The following is a 20569-nucleotide window of genomic DNA, read 5'->3' as shown; positions in this document are numbered from 1 at the left end:
CTTACACCAAAAAGACTGATTACTGTGAGTCATGCTTATCCAAACAAGGAACTGGAATGACCTATGTATTCAATTAAAACACATCACCAAAGTTCAAATTGTGAGTATTGAATATTCACAACAAACCTGCAAACTGCTATTGGTCAGTTTATAGACAGAAAAAGAAGTGACATTTGTCAATCACTACAATTTTTTCAACAGACTTTACTCATGACCTAAAGATAATCAGAATACCAAACTACCTCAATAACACCTTGGGTCAGTTACACTGTGGCTGTTTTCTCTCTGGAGAGAATGGCTCCTTCATGTCTGTAGAAATATATGGAATCCCAGAGCCTTGGTAAAGGGAGCTGATTTGCTTCTTCCTATGTGTAGATTTAGATTTCACTCAGAAGCAGGGGCGGCTCTAGCTTTTTTGCCGCCCCAAGCACGGCAGGCAGGCTGCCTTCGGCGGCATGCCTGCAGGAGGTCCCCAGTCCCGCGGATTCGGCGGCACGCCTGTGGGAGGTCAGCCGGTCCCGCAGCTTCGGCGTACCCGCTGCTGAACTGCTGTCAAATCCGCGGGACCGGGGATCTCCCGCAGGGAAGCTGCCAAAGGCAGCCTGACTGCCGCCCTCGCAGGGACCGGCAGGGCGCCCCCCGCGGCTTGCTGCCCCAGGCATGCGCTTGGAGCACTGGTGCCTAGAGCCACCGCTGCTCAGAAGGAAGCAAGAAGTCTTATCACGTGAGCCTTTTTCGGATGCATGAAGGAAACAGAAGGCTGTGAATATATCATGGCAATCAGAAGTTTTACTGAGGCCTGGTGAAGAATGTACAATAGACTTTTTGTAAGCTTCTTGGCCAGGGAATTCACCCCTGAAGAATTACTGAATCACAGGAGGACAGAGTCAGCATTTTTTGTTTGTTTCAGGGAGTGTGAGAATAATATCCTTTTCCCCATTCTTCCATTGGTGGAGCTTTAACATGCCAAAAATAGTAGGGAAGGAAACTTGAAATGAATGATTAATTCTTTTAACATAAAAGTTTCCTGTAAGTTTTGATTTATGAGTCAGCCTTTTATTTGCAAATAATTTGCTATAATAGCATCTAGTTTGACAAGATTTGGGACGGATGTATGTTTTGCAACTAAAAGTAGGGAAGTGGCTCATAAGGTGATTGTGATTGTGTAAATTAAGTTCCTCCTTGTTTGGCTGGATAGGGTTAAATGCCTGTGCCTGAATAGGAACAATAGGGTCATGTTAGATGGCTGTCCTAACTGTTGAAATCCAACCTTGTGAGAATGTTCCTGAGTCCATAAAATGAAACTATTATCAGGTAGGGTTGAACAATCCTGACAGTCAGGGGCGGCTCTAGGAATTTGGCCGCCCCAAGCAGGGCGGCACGCCACAGGGGGCGCGCTGCCGGTCACCGGTCCCGCGGCTCTGGGGGACCTCTTGCAGACGTGCCTGCGGAGGGCGCACTGGTCCCGCGGCTCCAGTGGACCTCCCGCAGGCATGACTGCGGAAGGTCCGCCGGAGCCGCCTGCCGCCCTGCCGGCAAAATGCCGCCCCAAGCGCACGCTTGGCGCGCTGGGGTCTGGAGCCGGCCCTGCTGACAGTGTAAGGTAAAAGTTTTAGGGGGTTCTCTCTCTTTCTGATAGAAAGAAATAAAAACTTAAAAACACTTCAGGTTAAGAAGGATCAGCTTTTTGTTTAATCTAGGCAGAAAGGTAGCATAGTGAGTTATCAATTCCATGAATACTGAGTCCAAGTCAGGACATAAAGAAACTCTGTATGGTGATAGTAGGCACTATAGACTATGCTGCTTGGTCCGAAAGCTAGAAAGCCAGTGGAGAACTACAGGGTCTTACTGTCTGTCCTGTAGCCAATATAGAGTCCTTACCATGGAGGCCTGTCTCTTCTCTGTTGCATGAAAATGCTATAGGTAGATTTCTAGGTCTTTCAGGGAAAACCAAAGACCTGTTTAAATATAACTCAGTAACATTTGGTTCAGCTGCTCAGAAATCAGGAAAGTTGCACAATAGAGACTCTCTTGGTTCTTGCAAAGCTCCTCCAGTTTATCAGATATTGATCTCTCCTTTCACAGCACTGCTAAAAATTTCCCGGTGGGGCTTGGAAACATTGTGAGGTGCTCTAAACCCTGGCAGATTGAGAGTTCTGAGAGTGCCCTAGAAGTAACCTTTTCAGACTCCATAAGGAAACCAATTTTTCTGCTTTGTTTTCAGAGCCTTTTGCTGATCATCCAGCCAAGTAATAACATTAACAAAGCAGGTTTAAAAAACACCGTGGGCTTTTATGCCAGCTAGGAAAGGGATTGATTTGAGTTGGGTAGGAGCTGGGATGGAGGGGAGGGTATCAAGGAAGGGTCAGCTCCTAGCTTGCAGGTTATAGAAGAAGCTCTCTAAAAGAAATATACCTTAAACTTTGTTCAACATGATATGGTGATTGGACTTCTTACAGTACATAAGAGGAAGGAAGAACGTAAATGTCAGTGCTTTCCTCCTGGATTTCAGCGGCTAAAGACTCGGGTGTATATATACAGCATGTGAATGTTAGGTGTAAACTGTCCTTTTGGTTGCCATGTATGGCATTGCTCAGTTGTAGGCCTAAACTTCGTGTGGGCAATAAAAATAAATCAAACTAATGCTCGCTGCTGCTTCTCTCTGTTTATGTAATGGTGCCCTCTGTCTCAGTAGGGAACCTTTCTCTTGTGAGAGTCACGGACTTTAAATCTGAATATTTTTGCTATTCTTGCTCAACTAGACATGTGGCGCCAGTTCTTGGATTAAATACTTCTGTGGGTGGCTGCTTAGTATTTGCAAGCAAATGTCAGGGCTGCAAATCCTGCCCTGCCCAGAGCAGTGAGAGGCAGCAGAAAAGCTGCCCAGTGCCTCAGCTGCTACAGGATTCCTCAAAGTGGATTGAGGGAACAGAAGTCCAGGTGTGCACTTAATTGCCTCTCTGAGCAGGAGTGAACGTGTCCCGAGCAAGCACTTGCTGCTTGACAGTAACATGCCCAGTAGTTAGCTGGGGATGGCTGGACTTGCTTCTTAACCCACAAGACCAATGTGATAGCAAGGCCCACCTCTTAGCACATTTTACACACTACCAACTGCGTCTGTTCTAATTAGGGCTGGGCAAATGATTGGTTTTTAGGTTTGCTGTCAGTTCAGGGAAGAAAAAATAGGTTCAGCTTGAACCAAATTAGATATCTCTGAAAAATTTCAATGAACCAAAAATATCAACAGAACTTCACTTTTGGGTCAAACGAAACATTTTGTTAATCAATCCATTTAGTGACAGGGCACTTTTTGATGTAAGAGGAAACGAAGTGTTGTATTCACAAAACAACTTGAGGAGCAGACGGTGATGCCCACCTTCCAGTAGTAGCACATTAGTTAGGGCACTCCCCTGGGATGTGAGAGATGTGGGTTCAGCTCTCCTTCTGCCTAATGTGGGGACAGGATTTGAACGTGGGTCTCCCACACTGTAGGAGAGAGCCCCAACCCCTGTGCTATAAGATAGTCTTTCCTGTTGAAGCTGTTCTGCTTTGCATAAAATACTTTAATAGTCATTGGGACACACCCCCTACCATCCCCATGGTCTGAAAAGTTTTGCTCAGATCTAGTTCTAACGTTTACAGAAGATGAACAGGATCCTCTGTCAGTCTTTCTTCCTCTTCCCATTTCCTGGAACCCTAGAGCAGAAGATGGGTGGATTTACCTCAAAAAGAAGGGTGATTGTGGTATGGTTAAAGGAGGTTGATTGCCAGTATCCATTTGTTTAGCCAGTTATTAACCAGTAAAGTAACTAAAACCGCAGGAACATTTCATTGTGTGGGGTCGGGGAGAAGGGACAAGGTATATCAGTGGAATGTAATAATAGACTACATTGGCTCTTATTTCAAATCTTATAACCTGTTTTACACACTTCAATAGTTAGACCATAAAAATAGTGGCCAGGTAATATAATTTGATGAAGCTCCATTGACTTAAGCTGAGGATTGGGCCACATTACTTTTGGCGACGTGTGGTGGAATGGATAAGTCTTAAGGATTCATCTCTCTGACTGGTGGTCAGAAAGGTTTATTTGCATGCAATTTGAGCCAGCTGATGTATATCAGCATAACTCCATTGAATTCAGTGCCAATTTATGCCATCTGTGGATTTAGCCCTTTAACTATTAGCTGAATAAGTAGTACTCAAACCTACAATAGAATTTTACTGTCAGAATTCATTGTGTGTTTGTAGAATCTCCATATAGTAATTTAACTTTGCAACTTTTAATCACTATTTAAGGACAATGTTTGAGTTCTTAGATTACCCCTTTGTCTTTAGCAACATCGCTGTCATTGTGTTGGTTGAATTCTTCCAGGGTTAATTTTTTTTATCCTTTTCTGTTGTTTCAGAGGTTCTTAATTTATTGCCAGAATCAACAGACTGTTCTGATTCAAACATATTTTATTATCTATGAATATTAAACATTTTTGGCAAGTACATCAAGTGCTAAGATAACATGCTTACATAGCTTATTTTTCTACTATATCTAGCCTGACCTGGTCTGGAATATTTTTATACTCTTCAGCTCTGAACATGTATGACTTTTTCAATTAACCATTCATATCAGTTTGTCTATATAAAATTAACACCAATTATGAATGAGTTGGGATACTTCCATGAAACAATTTTCCCTGATACTGACATACAAATTCTGCTTTACATTTCAGACAGATGAAAGGGGATCTGTTATTTCTTATTTAATTTGCAGACTTCAGCCTTTTGTTACGCAGGCATACATAAAGTAACTTAAAATGGTAAAAAATAAAGGTACATAGAAGCTATCTGGCACCAATTTCAAGAGGGAAGGTTTAGTCATAGTCACTGGAGCCAGGATACCCTGGGACTTCTGAGGAAAGCATCCGTTTTAGAGATGAACAGTATTAACAATTTTGTGAAACAACTGACTTATGTTCAGACCACAAGTGTGTTTTCCGAACCTCTATAACTTGTCCTCCAGAAAATTTTATGACTCTTGATGTTTCCCTGAAATTGCTGAACTATATTCCCCCACAATCACTCAAATGTGGATTTGGTTCCATCATAGACATTCAAGGCCCGATTCTCCTTTTTATCTTCAAGCGCAATGAAGCTGCTTCTGTTTGCCATCAGTGTAAGTCAGAGGGGAATCAGGCTTCTGGAAGGGGCCTGGGATTTTTGCTTTACCCCTTAGGTTTGACATAATGATGAATTTCTTTACAGGGACTGGAGGCTGTTCCCAAGATAAAAAACTGGTCTGGGGATCTGTATTTGCTTGCCAGGTTTCGTTTGTAACATGTGTACACTAAGCGTGGTATTAGTACTGAGCTGCTTATTTCTAGCAGGGAGATCAGACTTATGTTGGGTTGGACATGATGGCAGGCTTCTTCCTCTGTCCCATTCCCCCATGGGCCTTTCCCCATATGCATACACTTGAGCCCCCACCCCCAAGCCAGAGCATCATTCCTGCTTCCCTACCTGTGGTCCCTAGTTGATCTCCCCAGCTCCCTCTTTGGAAAGTTGCACATCACCTCCACCTCCTAGTGTGCCAGCCCATGCAAGGTGGCCTTGATAACATGTGAAACTGCATATGGCTTTTAAAGCATGCTAAACTGTCCAACTTAGGCCTGGTCTACACTGGGGGGGTGGGTCGAACTAAGGTACACAAGTTCAGCTACGCGAATAGCGTAGCTGAACTCGAACTACCTTAGTTCGAACTACTCACCCGTCCAGATGCCGCGGGATCGAAGTCCGCGGCTCCCCTGTCGACTCCACCACCGCCGTTCGCGGTGGTGGAGTTCCGGAGTCAACGAGAGAGCGCGTTCGGAGTTCGATATATCGCGTCTAGATGAGACGCGATATATCGAACTCCGAGAAGTCGAACGCTACCCGCCGACCCGGGCGGGTAGTGTAGACGTAGCCTTAAAGTCTAGAAGGGATATGAGCTTTACAATGACCAGTTTAGCATGCGTTAAAGTCAGTTCAGTCTGGACTTTTAAATTGTCAGTTAGCAGGTGTTACCTAACACGTGCTAACATCACATCTTTAAATCCTTATCTAGGCAAGGCCAACAACAGGTGAGGGGAAGAATTACTGCATCTGGGGGTGGAGGAGAAGTCACAGATAGACAGAGGTGGATGTTGTGGATACTCTGAGGTGGGGGAACCTGACCATACAAAGTGAGGGTGCCAGATGAGGTGCCACATATTTTACTTCTCCTAGGCAAACCCTGGATTAGACCTAGATTAGAAACCGGCTCTCTTCATATGGACAGGGGTTCTCAAACTGGGGGTCGGGATCCCTCAGGGGGTCGCAAGGTCATTACATGGGGGGTTGCGAGCTGTCAACCTCCACCCCAAACCTCACTTGCCTGCAGCATTTATAATGGTGTTAAATATATAAAAAAGTGTTTTTAATTTATAAGGGGGGGTCGCACTCAGAGGCTTGTGATGTGAAAGGGATCTCCAGTAAAAAAGTTTGAGACCCAGTGGTATAGAAGCTACTTATTTAAAATGTCTGGACTGCAGTAGCAGTTCAAACTCTAATTTTGTTGTCTCTGTTACCCATTCTTTCTTTGCTAGATGGGGAATAACATTCACATTTCACTGGTACCATCTTCTACCATTCCAAGTGCTTTCATAATCCCCAACATGTGTGGAAAACTTGGAAAGGATGAGCCCCATTTAAGAAATTAAATCAGTGCACCAGTTCCACACAATATTAAAATATCCTACATATTTTTGAAGCGTATGTTGGGTATATGCAGTATATCTGAGTTGTTACATCCAGAACTGTTTGACCCCATAAGTGACTTTATTTTTGTTAAGGATAGTGCAATTTGATATGACTAACATACATTGCTACTTTATGCCTTTGCTCCCTGCTCCACGAGACTGTTCAAGTATGCAAAGACTATTAAAGAAATCCTATGGGAATTTCTTCCTCTGTTGCAAATACAGCATTCTTGAAGAATGAAGTAATCCAAATTTTTTCTTACATGGTTACATCCTGTCTCTGAGGAGCTTTGTGGTTTGTGCTGACAACAAAATGCTGGCAGAAATACCCACCGAATAAGCTGTCATTTAAATGTTGTCTATCAAACATGTTTACAAGCTCTTTAATGGAGCAACCAGTTCTAATAAATTTACAACGCTAGAGACTGACCTGTCATTCATAGTATGCCATTTATAAATGGAAGTGCTGGAATAAGGGACGCTTGGCTTTTCTAGCTGCTTCTTCATTAGTAGTAGTAATAGAACTATTGTGGCAGTGCCTTGAGGCTCCAATCGAGCACCAAAATAATGCTCAGCACTATTTAAAGTCTGATAGAGTTCTTGTCATATGCATGTTCACACCTGTATACCTATTCATATATATATGAGCATGTGCATTTATATAGTAATATGTGTACAAAAAATGCATACATGTATACCCCCTGGTGATTTTGGACGCTTCAGTTTGCGGGTGCCCAAGTTGAGAAGCTGAGATTCTTTAAAGGGGATGCTTTCAGAAAGTGTTCAGTGCCCACTCTTTGAAAATCAGGCCTTTTTAATGTGTGTTAAGTGGGGCACCACTCACTCTTGAAAATCTTGGAGAGGCAGAGGCATGCATGCGCATTGAAGAATGCCAGTCAGAGATGAACAGCATTTGTAATAGTTTTCATCACTCTTGTGCATTCACCCTTCACCTTATGGCTGAGTAAACTTAAAAGTCCATTTGCAAGTAAAATTGGGAAAGAATAACAGACACATTACATTAGTCATAGTTCAAGTTTGCAGTTTAGAAAAATGTTTTTCTAATGGTTAGCTATCACTCTTCTGTCAGAATAGTCCTGCAATAAACCTCATAAGATTTTGGATCTTGGAGAAAATGTTGCTTTGTTCTTGGTGTCTGTCTCATTTTGAAAAAAAAGTCCATTGTGGTAAAACACATAAGTAGATCTCGTTGGACAATGATTTTTTTTTCCCTTAAATTTTTTTGATGCAAATAATTTTTAGCTGTTGTTGAAAATTTTCTTCAATTTTTTTTTCAGGTTTTAATTAGAAAAACTACACCCTTTCCCCTACAAAAAAATCAGTTTAAAACTGAAAGCCCAGAGCTGGAAATTTTGTGAAAATTTCCATTTCACCAAAAAAAAAATGACAATTTTTTTTCCATCCGCACATATTACTGCTGGGTAGCAGGAATGTGTGCAGTTCTAAACTGAAGGTTTCATACTTCTTCCATTTGTCTGTCACTGTAGACTATGACATATAGCTGCTGAAATAAAAAATAGAGAGAACATGCATCACTGTCCTTTTAAAATTTTCATCTTGTAGAAAATTTTACAGGAACACAGTGTTATGCCATGCAATTCACCTTGCAGGGTAAGAAACCGTGTCTAGCCATGAAGGAATTTGAAATGGCCAGGATTGTTTTATATTCAAGAACAATTTGTCTCTGTAGAAATAAGATCATTCTATGAATTTATGGTTATAATAATTCACTTAGAATAAAATGTTCAAAGAACCCTTTGAAAGTGTGCATGGGGTATGTCAGCTTGTGCTTTTTCGCTGTCTTCAGAACGATGCCTGTTTTGCAAAGATCTTTGAGTTGAAAATTAAACTTGTCCAAAGTGCACCTAAGGTCTGTGCAGATACAAATTTTAGATGTGTTTTTTGGCACAGGGGCCTCAGTAATGATTTTGAAGGTGGCAAGATCCTGGCAGTCAGGAGAACAGCCAGGGCATCGCTTGACTATTCTTGGACTCACCCAGCAGTTACCTGTTCCCTGTAGACCCTTTCTCTTTACAAAACAGTCCCTGTATTCTAGAGCGAAACAGAAGAAAGATGATAAACCCATTAGTTCACTTTATAAAATTGGTCCCCAATCTCCAGCCTCTTCATACCGCCCCTTCCCAACAAGTACTGCAGATTCTGGCTCATGGCAACTATGAAAAACAACAATACATATCCTATAAGTAGGGCCCTACCAAATTCACAGCCATGAAAAATGCATCATGGACCATGAAATCTGGTCTTTTGTGTGCTTTTACCCTATGCTACACAGATTTAATTGGGGAGACCAGCGTTTCTCAAACTGGGGGCCCTGCCCCAAAAGGAAGTTGCAGGGGGGGGGTCACAAAGTTATTTCAGGAGGGTCGCGGTATTGCCACCCTGACTTCTGTGCTGCATTCAGAGCCGGGCAGCTGGAGAGCGGCGGCTGTTTGCCAGGCACCCAGCTCTGAAGGCAGCACCCCACCAGCAGCAGCAGCACAAAAGTAAAGGTGGCAATACCCATATCATGCCACCCTTATGTCTGCGCTGCTGCCTTCAGAGCTGGGTGGCTGGAGAGTGGCAGCTGCTGACTGAGGGCCCATCTCTGCAGGCAGCAGCGTAGAAGTAAGGGTGGCAATACCATACCATGCCATCCTTACTTCTGTGCTGCTGCTGACAGTGGCTCTGCTTTCAGAGCTGGGCTCCCAGCCAGCAGGCATCACTCTCCAGCTGCCCAGCTTTGAAGGCAGAGCCACCACCAGCAGCAGCGCAGAAGTAAGGCTAGCAGTACCGCAAACCCCCCCAATAACCTTGTGACCCCCTCCACAATTCCTCTTTGAGTCAGGACCCCTACAATTACAGCACCGTGACATTTAAGATTTAAATAGCTGAAATCATGAAATTTACAATTTTTAAAATCCTGTGACCGTGAAATTGACCAAAATGGACCATGAATTTGGTAGGGCCATACCTATAAGTTACAGGTGCTTGCCTTTCTCAGCACTGCCACCCAAATGCATTGAAGGTCATTATGATTTAGTGGTCCTCCAGACCCTTTAGGAGTGGGGTGGGGTGGGGGGAGCGGGAGTTAGGCAACAGAGGGAGCAGCTTCCCTGTGTTGTATGGCATTGTATGAGGGCATAGTGTGGTTTGCAGGACTCATGCCAACTTGCAATCAGGACAGAACAATCATTGGAAGAAACCATTTGGAGTAGCTTAGTATAAGGTACCTGTTGGCAGGTTTTTGCTACTGGTTCTGTGGCTCTGCGCAACCTCGTGATAAACCAGTTCTCAAAAACATGCTACTCAGCATGCACTGCCACACTCCCTCCCAGCTGCATGTAACATATGCTAAAGAATGAATATGATTGAATACATGGCAATTGCTGTGCACGCCAGTGCTTGCAAAGTATGCCAGACAAATGTATCGCACAATTAGGAAAAGGATGGGGATTTTACACCTTATTATGAAGCATCTAGTATTGGCCTCTGTCTGATACAGGCTTTCAAATGAGAGGATCCATTGGCCTGTTCCAGTATAGCAATTTCTGGGTTTAAAGTAGACACCCACTTTTCCTGATATTTTCGAGAAGGAAAGATTGGACTTTTATATTGCTTTGGAAATCAAACCGTGTCAAGTTAAATTGTTATGTGACTTGTATGTGCAAACACTTGGTCAGACTTTATAAGATATAAATGAATGTGTACCTCGTACCCCTGTTATCTCTGGGCACAATCAAGCCCTAATCATGCCAGATCTTTCCTTTTTCTCTTTTTGATTACTTCTCCTCTGGCAGATTTTCCCAGTGCACACCATGTTTTATCTGTGTGAAATTTAAAAAGCAGAGCTAGAACAGGCAGGATGGGATCACTGACTTTCATTTGATACTGTACAAGACACTATTTATGGATAAGAACGCTGAAAGTGGTGTGTTAGGTGTGGGGAGTTTGTCAGGCCTGATAGGAGTTGCTGTTATAGAACAGTGAACCCTGTGCAAGTTGACACTTGAAGTGTTTTAAGGTTCATAGACACATATTACGCAATGTTGTAAGTGCTGTAAATTGACTTTTCACATGTCTTGATGATCTTCATTGTGCTTTCAGGTTGCTCAGGAGAAAGGAAACTGCTCTTTTCAGAAAAACCCTAACCCATGTGTCATCCCTCAAGAAAATGACAATATTTTTCATACCATCTTTTCTTTTTTAACCAAGTCTGGCAGAAAAGAACTGGTAAGAAATTCCATATATGACTGAAATTTAAAAGGGTCATATATTATAAATGTGTTTGTAAGAGGAATGTGAATAAGTCAACTAATTTTTTCTTTTCAGAGTAACTTTCATGTAATCTAAAATAAGAATTACATTTTATTTGTGTAGTCCTCAGAGATCTCAGTCCCTCACTGGAAGCGTTGATGCTACCAAAGTACAGACAATAAAAAATAACACAAGTATTAAAGGTTGAATAATAGCTTCTGATACTAAAAGAAAAAAGACTGATACAGTTCGAAGAAATGCAGTGGGTGAAAAATTATATAAAATCAATGTAACCAGCTAATGAGCTGATGCAAAGCCCATTGATGTCATTGGGAGTCTTTCCATTGTTTTCTTTGGACTTTGCATCAGGCACTAAGTGCAGAACTTCAAAGCGTATTTGCAGCTTGACTTGAAGCAATGTAATGTATATACAATAGAAATACATAGATTCTTGTTGAAAATGTTTTTCTGCAATAATTTTTTCTCTAATCCTTTTATCTCAGTGGAGGTATTCTGACCAGGAAGTAATAGATAGCAGGGTTTACTTGCCAGGGCTGAAATTTATCCCTGGGCAGAGAGGCCCAGTACAATGCATATTCTGTGTCCAATTCCAGTTTAAGTGCACTGACCTCAGTTCAGGGATGAATTTCCTGTGACACGTTTTTATGAAGTTCTGGAATGATTATGATTCTGCAGATTCTGAAAACAGACACTGTTTTGTATAAGGAAGGTGTACAATCAGTTTTACTGATGCATCAAATTACTGTTTTCATTCAATCAGCAGGAATGTTTAATATTGCTCGTTAGTTTTAAATGAATGATTTCCTTCCTTCCAAATACATCTTAAGGCCTTTTACTTATTTCCCTTAGGACTGTGAAAGACCAGGCACGTCCTGCTTAATTGTACGCTGCAACTTAAGCTCACTAGCAAAAGCAGAATCCCGCAATATAGATGTTTACATGCTGCTAAATACAGAGATATTAAAGAAGGTAAGTGCTTCTGCCTCTTTCTAGCTCATATGCTAAATACTAATTTAAATATACTTATATATTGAAATATATATGAAGCATTGAATATTGCCTCTGTCTGTGTCTAGTACAACTAGTTTAATTTTTTTCACTGAAAAGTTTTAAGTTTATCAATAAAAATTTCCATTTGAAATTTTCATTGAGGTCAAAATTTTCTAATTGTTTTTGTTGAAACCATAAATTGAACATTATTTGTGTTTAAAAATTTCAGATTTTGGTAAAAATGTTCAGTTTTTGGTTTTTCAAAAACCAATACGGTTTACTGAAGCCCACAATTATTTACTGAAGTGAGTTTTGAAAACTTAACTTGTTTCAAGTTTTGGTTTTTCATTGAAAAAATAAATTAAAATGGCAAGAAATTTAGAAAAAAGTAGTTTTTATTCTAAATATCTTATGAAAAACAGCTGGCATTTTTCAATCACTCTAATTGCTGTATATCTCACTATAAGATGGCTTTACTAGACATGTCATCCCGTACAGTGAATGAATAAAAATTTCATAGAGAAGCATATGAGAAGCCTTTTAGTCTGAACTGGGATTCAAATGACAGTGGAGAACTTTTCATACTTGAAAAAGCTCTTTCCCTCATTTCAGAAGAATGGGGTATGTGTATGTGTGTGCGTATGCGCAGGTGGAGTCAGGAGGGAATGCGCAGGATTCATAGATCGTTCCTGGAAACTCTTATTTAAGGCCATCATGCTTTTTTTTGTGTGTATGTAAATTTTCAATTATTGCAATACTTGCAGTAGTTGACCCCATTTATTCTAATACCCAGTCATTGCCAGAATGCTGATGTTTAGAAATTAACTGGTTTTGGGAACTCTGGCACACTTGGAAACTCTTTAGAGTAACACATTACTTTATGTAAAAGTTCAGCTGCAATGGCAGTGGCTGGAAAGTTCCAGAAGACAGTAACTGAAAGATGTCAATCCTGGAGGGTGCTCTGAGGCCTCAACTCCCACTAAATTCAATGGGAGCTGAGGATGCTCACCCCTTCATGGGAAGCGCTCATCATATTGCAGGATCTGACATTAAATCAAATCACGTGGGTGTTATAAACAATTATAAAATAAGACTTTAAGCCTTGTGAACAGTAGATCTGGAGGAGTAATCCTAGATTTTACTGATTTTTCTTAAGCACATTAAAAAAAGAAAAAGAAATAATTACATTTAGAAATTAATACGTTTAGAAATAAAATCAAACAAAAACAGCCATATGTGCTGTGTTAAAGTTATGAGGTTTTTAAAACATTCAGATAATGAGCAGAGTAAGTATGCATAAACTATGATCCGTGTATTTATCTTTATCTGTTTGTGATTGAGATACAAGGGTAGAAGCCTGATAATTGTTTTTAATCTGTTAGTTCAAATATTTGTTATACAAAGAGAAAACATCATAGCCATCATAAGAAGGCTCAAGATAAGAGTAAACATAACATTCATGGTGAGAAATATGATAGCAGGCTAAGCAATGTTCAGTTCTGTCAGTGAATGAAATAACAAGATTTGTAAACTTTAAGAAGATTTACTGTGTTTCCACTTATTTTGTAGCTGAGCTTTTTGGGGGGATATTCTTTTAGCTTACAATTTAGCTACAGCAAAGGTTTGTCAGATCATGATGCTGTAAGATAATCAGAGTAGGAGGATAACAAAATATATCTCTTAGATAAATCTGTTGGTGACAGCTAATATATTAAAAACAAAAATGGAGAGGTCTTTTCCCAAAGATTAGGTAGACACCAGTTGATGTCTTCATGGTCTTTCCAGCTGAAATCACCTTGCATGCTGCTGTTTGTCCATGTTTGAAGAAAGAGCACATAGATGGAGCAAAATGTTTTAAGTTGTGCTCACATACAATAACCCCATATATGCAAGCAGGTAACTGAATACACTAAACATGCATTTGTGTACACTGTCAAACTCAGCTCTGTTCAGAAGGTCTGCGCCAGGCCCACGGGATGTCCGGTGCAGATCCTCTGCACATGTATCTGTCACAGTTCAGGGCAACTGCGCCTGTATTTCCTCCTCTATGATCCCAAAGTGCACCCATTCTCAGGCTTCCAACTCCCTAGCTGTCACCTCTCTTGAATGGAGACATGGGTCTCCCTTCTGACAGCGTTTTTTTCCCATTCTGCGTCATTCCCTGCCTGTACTGTGAATTCCCCCAGAACGCAGACTGTCTCAGCAGGCTGCTTTGCCTTTCTTCTTTAGAGGCTATAGAGAGCCTGATTGCCACAGTTAAGATACCATACAGCTCTTTCTAAGCAAGCACATTTATTCTTAAGGTAGAAGCATTACAGAGAAAAAATGTTAAAATCATTACAAAAACCGACATACATGCTAATAAGCTTACCTAAGATCACCCCAACAAAGGCTGTCAGGTGACCAGTTCTTCAGACCCCACTGAAGGTTTTTTCCCTGTGGTCACAAGTTCATAGTAGCTATGGCTCAGAACAAGCATACCCATGAATCTGTGAGTCACTGTTTTATCTAGTTTGGGTCTGTGCTTTTGCAGAGACCATGAACAGGTAATCAGCCAGACAACTGGTTTCTTCTTAAGGCCTAGCTTCTAAAGCAGTGGTCCCCAACGTGGTGCCTTTGGGCGCCATGGCGCCCGCCGGAGCATTTATGTGCGCCTGCTTAGTGCCCAGCAGGGGAAAGAAGCCACGGCCCTGCGCCTGCCGGGGACAGAGAACTCAGGCTGCAGGCGCAATGTTCTCTGTTCCCGGCAGGTGTGGGGCCTGCCTAGTGCCCAGGATGGGAGAGAAGCTGCGGCCCCGCACCTGCTGGGGACAGAGAACTCCGGGGCTGCAGGCTGCGGGCGCCGGTGTTCTCGGTCCCCGGCAGGCACGGGACCCGCCTAGTGTCCAGCAGAGGAGAGAATCCGGGGCCCCGCGCCTGCTGGGGACAGAGTACTCCGGGGCTGCAGGCACCAGTGTTCTCTTTCCTCACGGCTTTTCTCCGGCTTCTCTCTTGATTCATATATTATGTAATATTAAATATTTTTTTTTTGTATTATTTAATGTACAAATACAAAATAATTCTTGAAAAATTGTTGGTGCCCGCCACACTCTTCTGAAAACATGAATGTGCTACTGGCCACAAAAAGGTTGGGGACCACTGTTCTAAAGGATAGGTCTGGAGCAGGGTAATTTTATTGCCTCCTCCCAGCTGTTTTCTAGGAAACCCGTTTTAAGCTTGTTTGTCCCAAAAATTTATTCTTGACTGGTCTGTTGTTCAGTATAGTCCTTTGAAGCTCCCAATGCTTCCCAAGGTTTACATTATCCATGTCTGCTAGAGTAGAGGCATACAATCCCACAATAACACATACACATTAATTCAAGAAAAATTGTCCAAGAAAGTGCAGGAAATTGTCATATCTGTCATGGTGTCACCCACATAGAATAGTGAACTTCACATTTAAATGGATACTTGTGTCCCCAACCACCAGTTTATTCTTGCAGTGTTGATGCTAGTGTGGTAAAGAGTTCATTAAACTCATTTGAGCTGTAATTGTGAGAATACACCACTCTATTTATTCACTAAGGGCCAGATTTTTCCCTCACCTTATGTGGGTGCAAACTGAGAAGGGAGGGAGTTGAGAGTAGCTCTTCACACTTGGACAGCCCTGATGCTTGGGAGGAGGGCGGAGGCTACATCCTAACTGCTTCCCCTTGGGAGCAACTTGCCAGAAGAGGGGCGGGGTTTAGGTGGAGCAGTGGTTCCTCACCCCCCAGCAGAGTGGGCTGCCTATATTGGGGAGTGGGTGCATGATTCCCCTCAGTTTTCCACCTGGGCAAGATGGCTGTGCATTATCCTCAGAACACAGTAATGCCGCAATCTAGTCCTAAATCAAGAGCAACCTTACATAAATATCTACTGTATAAGAGTAAACAATGTATTTAAAAAGGCAACTGGTTGGAAAATTTGTGTTTAAACATTTTGTATAAAATACAAGGCAAAGTCACTGTTACTAATGGAAATATAAATCAAATACTTCAGCTTTATGCAGTGTGCTGTGTCTGGAATTATTTTAAATAATTAAACAATTTTATCATATACCATATACAAGTCTATCCCAGCTTCCAAATATCTGTTTCTAACTACTTGGGAACCAGTGTGGTTAAGATTTAGCTTGTCTGTGTTGATTGGCAATGTGCTGTGTTTTTCTGTTGTGTTGTGAGCTTGGCGTAGCCTTAAAAACAGCCCAAATCCAAATTAAAAAAAGGAAAGTCCAAAGTTTTGTGGGCTGGGTTTAATTTCAGTCTGAGATAATGCACTGTACTTTGTCCATCCATGTCCCCAGCTCAAGGTGCATGTGATTTCAGGCAGTATTAATCAGTGTAGCACTCAATTGCCAGTCCTGGAGCATAAGAATAGAAAATAATGTTATTAAATTGAAAAAGGTTGTTTAACTACTCTTGTTTTTAATTCTCAGGACAGTTCATCAGTCATCCAGTTTGTGACAAGGGCGAAGGTGAGGGTGGACACAACACTCAGGATTGTGGAAGTATCTAAAGGGAATTCTGAAGATGCAAGAGTAAGTGACTGAGTCTGAAAAGAAAGGTCCCCATGTCCCATTAGTATGGAATCCATTAGAGGAGTTAGGCAACTGGAATTTGTGGGTTTGGCCAACAAAAATGAGGGAGTCTGACTTCCTGTGAATTCACTAGCAGCAGTACTTCATAGTGTTTCTGTGGTTTGACTTGCTGTGATACCTTCGCCAGCATTAAGTTAGGCCTCTCACTGTGAGGTTGATGTCAGCTTTAAACTAATTCAGATTTTCCTTGAAACTCCAGTGGGGTTTTTCCTCAGCAAAATCTCATCAGATATGACATTTTGAAATATGTAAATGTTTTAATAATAATTTGGGGTCAAAGACAATAACCAAAAAGGTATAAAATTAATAGACAAGACCACCACCTTTTCTTTAGCTCCACCTTTTATGTCTAGCTCTTGCAGTGTGCATACAATACAAGGACTGTAAATTCACTCATTTGATTGATGTGAGAGAGGACTACTGCTCCCTTTTTGTTTAGCCCGAGCAACCTGAAAGTTTGCATCTTCAGAGAAGCCCTCCTTAACAGGAAGAAATGTTAATTGTACAGTATTTGGAAATAGATGGTAGGATTTTCAAAGTACCTACGTGACATAGGAGAATACTTTCGATTGAAAGTTGCAGGCACTTGTGTTCCTAAAGCACTTACGCACTTTTGAAAATCCATCCAAAGTATTTAATTATTACTGATGCTACCGAGTCTAATTCTAATGGTTCTATCTTGCTTAAAAACTATCCATGTTTATGATACAAGCAGTCTGGGAGCCCTATGTTTAAAGATTGTTTACAGCTTTTTCTAATTTGCTTAATATTGGGTTAATGACCATAAAAAAGCCTTTAGGCTGAGATTTTCAAATCCTCCTAGTGGATTTAGACACTTAATTCCCATTATTTTTAATGGGAGTTGTGCATCTAAGTCCCCAAAGGCAGCTTTGTAAACCTCAACCTTAAGGTTTAATATACCATGTACGTAAAGTGGCTAGGCCCAAATGTATAGCCAGGCTTCAGATCAGGTTTTTGCAGGTGCATATCTATTACGCAGAATATGCTAATACTGTTCTGATTAAGCAGCAGTTGTTCATTATCATTAGGCTAAATCAGTCTCCAGGGCACCCTCCTATATAGCAGTCATCCTAATTCAATATGTCCCAGTTAGAAAGAGTAATATTATTTTTACATTTATATAACACCTTTCATCTGCAATCCCCTTACCAATTATATACTGAGCATGGTGGAGGGCTGCAATATGGTCATTAGCAGAAAGATGTGGGTTTAATGCTGTACAACAGTTATTCTTTTAGACCTGGATTCAAAAAGGCAAGTAGTCCCATTGACATATTCAAGCCTTACTGACCAGTATTTTGGACATTTCATTGCACCTGAATTCTTCTAAAACAAAATTCCACTCATCATGCAGAATCTGACCTATTGCAAGCATGTACCTTACACCAGCGGTCCCCAACCTTTTTGGCACCAGGGACCGGTTTCGTAGAAAAAAAAATTTCTGCGGACCTGTGGGATGGTTTTGGGATGATTCAAGCGCATTATATTTATTTTTGTACTTTTATTTCTATTATTATTGTAATATATAATGAAATAATTATACAACTGACCATAATGCAGAATTAGTGGGAGCCCTGCCCCCTATCTGACCCCCACCCACTTCCTGCCCCTCCGACTGCCCGCCCCCCTCAGAATCCCCGACCCATCCTGCTCCTTGTCCCCTCACCATCCCCCAGAGACCCCCACCACCCTGGGACCCCACCCCTGCTCCCTGTCCCCTGACTGCCCCAACCCCTATCCCCTCCCCCCCACGCTGAGTCCTGACAGACCCCCCCGGAACACCCACAATCCAACCCCCCCCCCATTCCCTGCCCCCTGACCGCCCCCCCAACCTCCGCCCCCTCTCTGTGCCCTGACTGTCCCCAGGACTCCCTGCCCCTTAGCCAACCCCCCTGGCCCCAGCCTCTTACCCCTGGCTCCCTCCTCACCCGGAGCCTCAGCGCCTCGCCCGACAGCTGCGGCGTGTCTCCGGCGGGGCCTGAACTCCGTCCCGCTCAGAGCCGCGTGGTGAGGGGGCGGGGCTGGGAGCTCCACGCCGAGCGGAGGCAGCTGAGCTCAGCCTGGAGCTCGCAGCCCCGCCCCCTCACCATGCGGCTCTGTGGGGGCGGGGCTCAGGGGCCCTGCCGGAGACATGCTTGATGTGCTAGGGGTCGGTTCGCGGCCCGGTTCCTAACAGGCCGCGGACCGGTACCGGTCCGCGGCCCGGGGGTTGGGGACCCCTGCCTTACACATACCATGGATTTTTCTTTTATCTATACCAGTCAGCATGAACGTGATTTCTTTTGTCCTTGAAGCATAATTGGGTTTTCTGAAAATTGTACACAATAATTATGTATTATTACTTATATTGGTGTAGCACCAAGGAACCCAGTTGTGGACCCCGCCCCCACTGCGCTAGGTGCTGTACAAATACAGTCCCTGCCCCCAAATGAACTAAACTGAGGAAGTATTTCAAAGAACAGAAATAGACATTTGGTTAGAAATGGGAAAGAAAAGGAAATATTCTGTTTCTGTAGGGTATCTGAGTACTTATTGCATGGGTTAAATCATGAGGTAATTACTCAATTTTTACCTATCAGTCTTTATCCAAACAAAACTCCTCGTGGCTCAATGGGAATTTTGTCTGAATAAGGACTTCAAGATTTAGCTGTATAAAAATAGGGCTCATACCGTTGGTTAGTCAGTCATGTTTCCCCAAACCTCTCTGCCAATGCACCCCCATAACTGGCCTGCAGCACTGCCTATTGGCCTACCTCTAGGTCTCTTTTTAATTCAGTTGGGTGGCACTGAGTGATTCTTGCACTTCTGTGGCTGCATTTAATTGATTAGTAGTGCACTACTTGAGACGAAATCCTAGCCCTATTGAAATGTACAGGACCAGGATTTCACAATCTGTAAAGGTTTTGGGGATCCTTCCCAATGACTGGCACTTTGTGAACTGTAAGGGGTTGTTATTATTTAGTGCTCAAAATTTAGATATGATTTAATCACAATGTGAGGTCTGCTGTATTTCATTCTTATCAAATGCTTGGAAAAAATATTGTCCTTTTCCTGTTCCTGGAAGGCCTTGGGTTGCAGTGATTATAGAGTTCATCGTACATGCTCTGAAAAGACATGAATCTTTAAACAAAAGGTTGCTGCTGGTTTCTGAGATGATGACACTGAAGGGGAGCATGCGTGGCATATTTTAGTAGTGTAAATCAATTTGTGATTTCAGTCTTTTCTAACGTGAATGCTATTTTCTGTCTCCCTTATGGTATTTCCATATGTCTGTTGGTTTCTCCACTGTAGTATGTTTTGGATAGGGTCGTGTTGAGAGAAAAATTTAAGACATGTGGTTTGGCTCAAGGTATTCATATTTTTTCTTCCCTTCTCCTTCTTCTGGTGGAATGCAGCTGAGAACAATACTTGTTGCAAACCACAGTTATTTAGTTGTAACCAGAAACGGGGTGGAGGCGATGTAATTTCTTTGTCCATTCCTCTCACTCCCTTCTTTTAAAAAATCCCTTTCTCTCTCTCTTTTTGTTGTTGTTATTGACCACTGAATGCTGTACCATATCCATTTGGCCACTGGCTCCATCTGAGCTGCGGTTCATTGACATGCTCTGAGTCAGCTGACAGACTTGGTATCTAGCAGTGAAAGCAGAATTTCCTCAGACACTCTATCACGCTAATTTCCGTAAAGCCAATAAGACTTGTTAGCTAAGACTGATTTAGACAGTCCTGCTGACTTGCTGTCCTGATTTCACTGGGGTTTTTTTTTTGCAGTTTAGCACCCAGTTTCACGGCTCAAACAATTTTAAACAGGAACAGTATGAAACAGAAAGCGAGAGAGTTCCAAATTAGTGTACTTATGATAACAGGTCCATTCATGTG

The 20569-nt window shown here is 42.2% G+C and overlaps 1 protein-coding gene across 1 annotated transcript in view; it reads left to right on the top strand.

Moving 5' to 3' along the window:
• Positions 1-20569, top strand: part of ITGA9 (integrin subunit alpha 9) — a 293310-nt gene that overhangs the window by 237407 nt on the left and 35334 nt on the right. Inside the window, exons 24-26 of the mRNA XM_045007714.1 lie at positions 10894-11019; positions 11914-12033; positions 16511-16612. Coding sequence (XP_044863649.1) covers positions 10894-11019; positions 11914-12033; positions 16511-16612 — 348 coding nt within the window. The remainder of the gene's footprint in view (positions 1-10893; positions 11020-11913; positions 12034-16510; positions 16613-20569) is intronic.

The sequence above is a fragment of the Mauremys mutica genome, chromosome 2 (genome assembly GCF_020497125.1).
Source record: "Mauremys mutica isolate MM-2020 ecotype Southern chromosome 2, ASM2049712v1, whole genome shotgun sequence".
Classification (NCBI taxonomy): domain Eukaryota; kingdom Metazoa; phylum Chordata; order Testudines; family Geoemydidae; genus Mauremys; species Mauremys mutica.
This window is presented reverse-complemented; position numbering and strand designations above follow the sequence as displayed.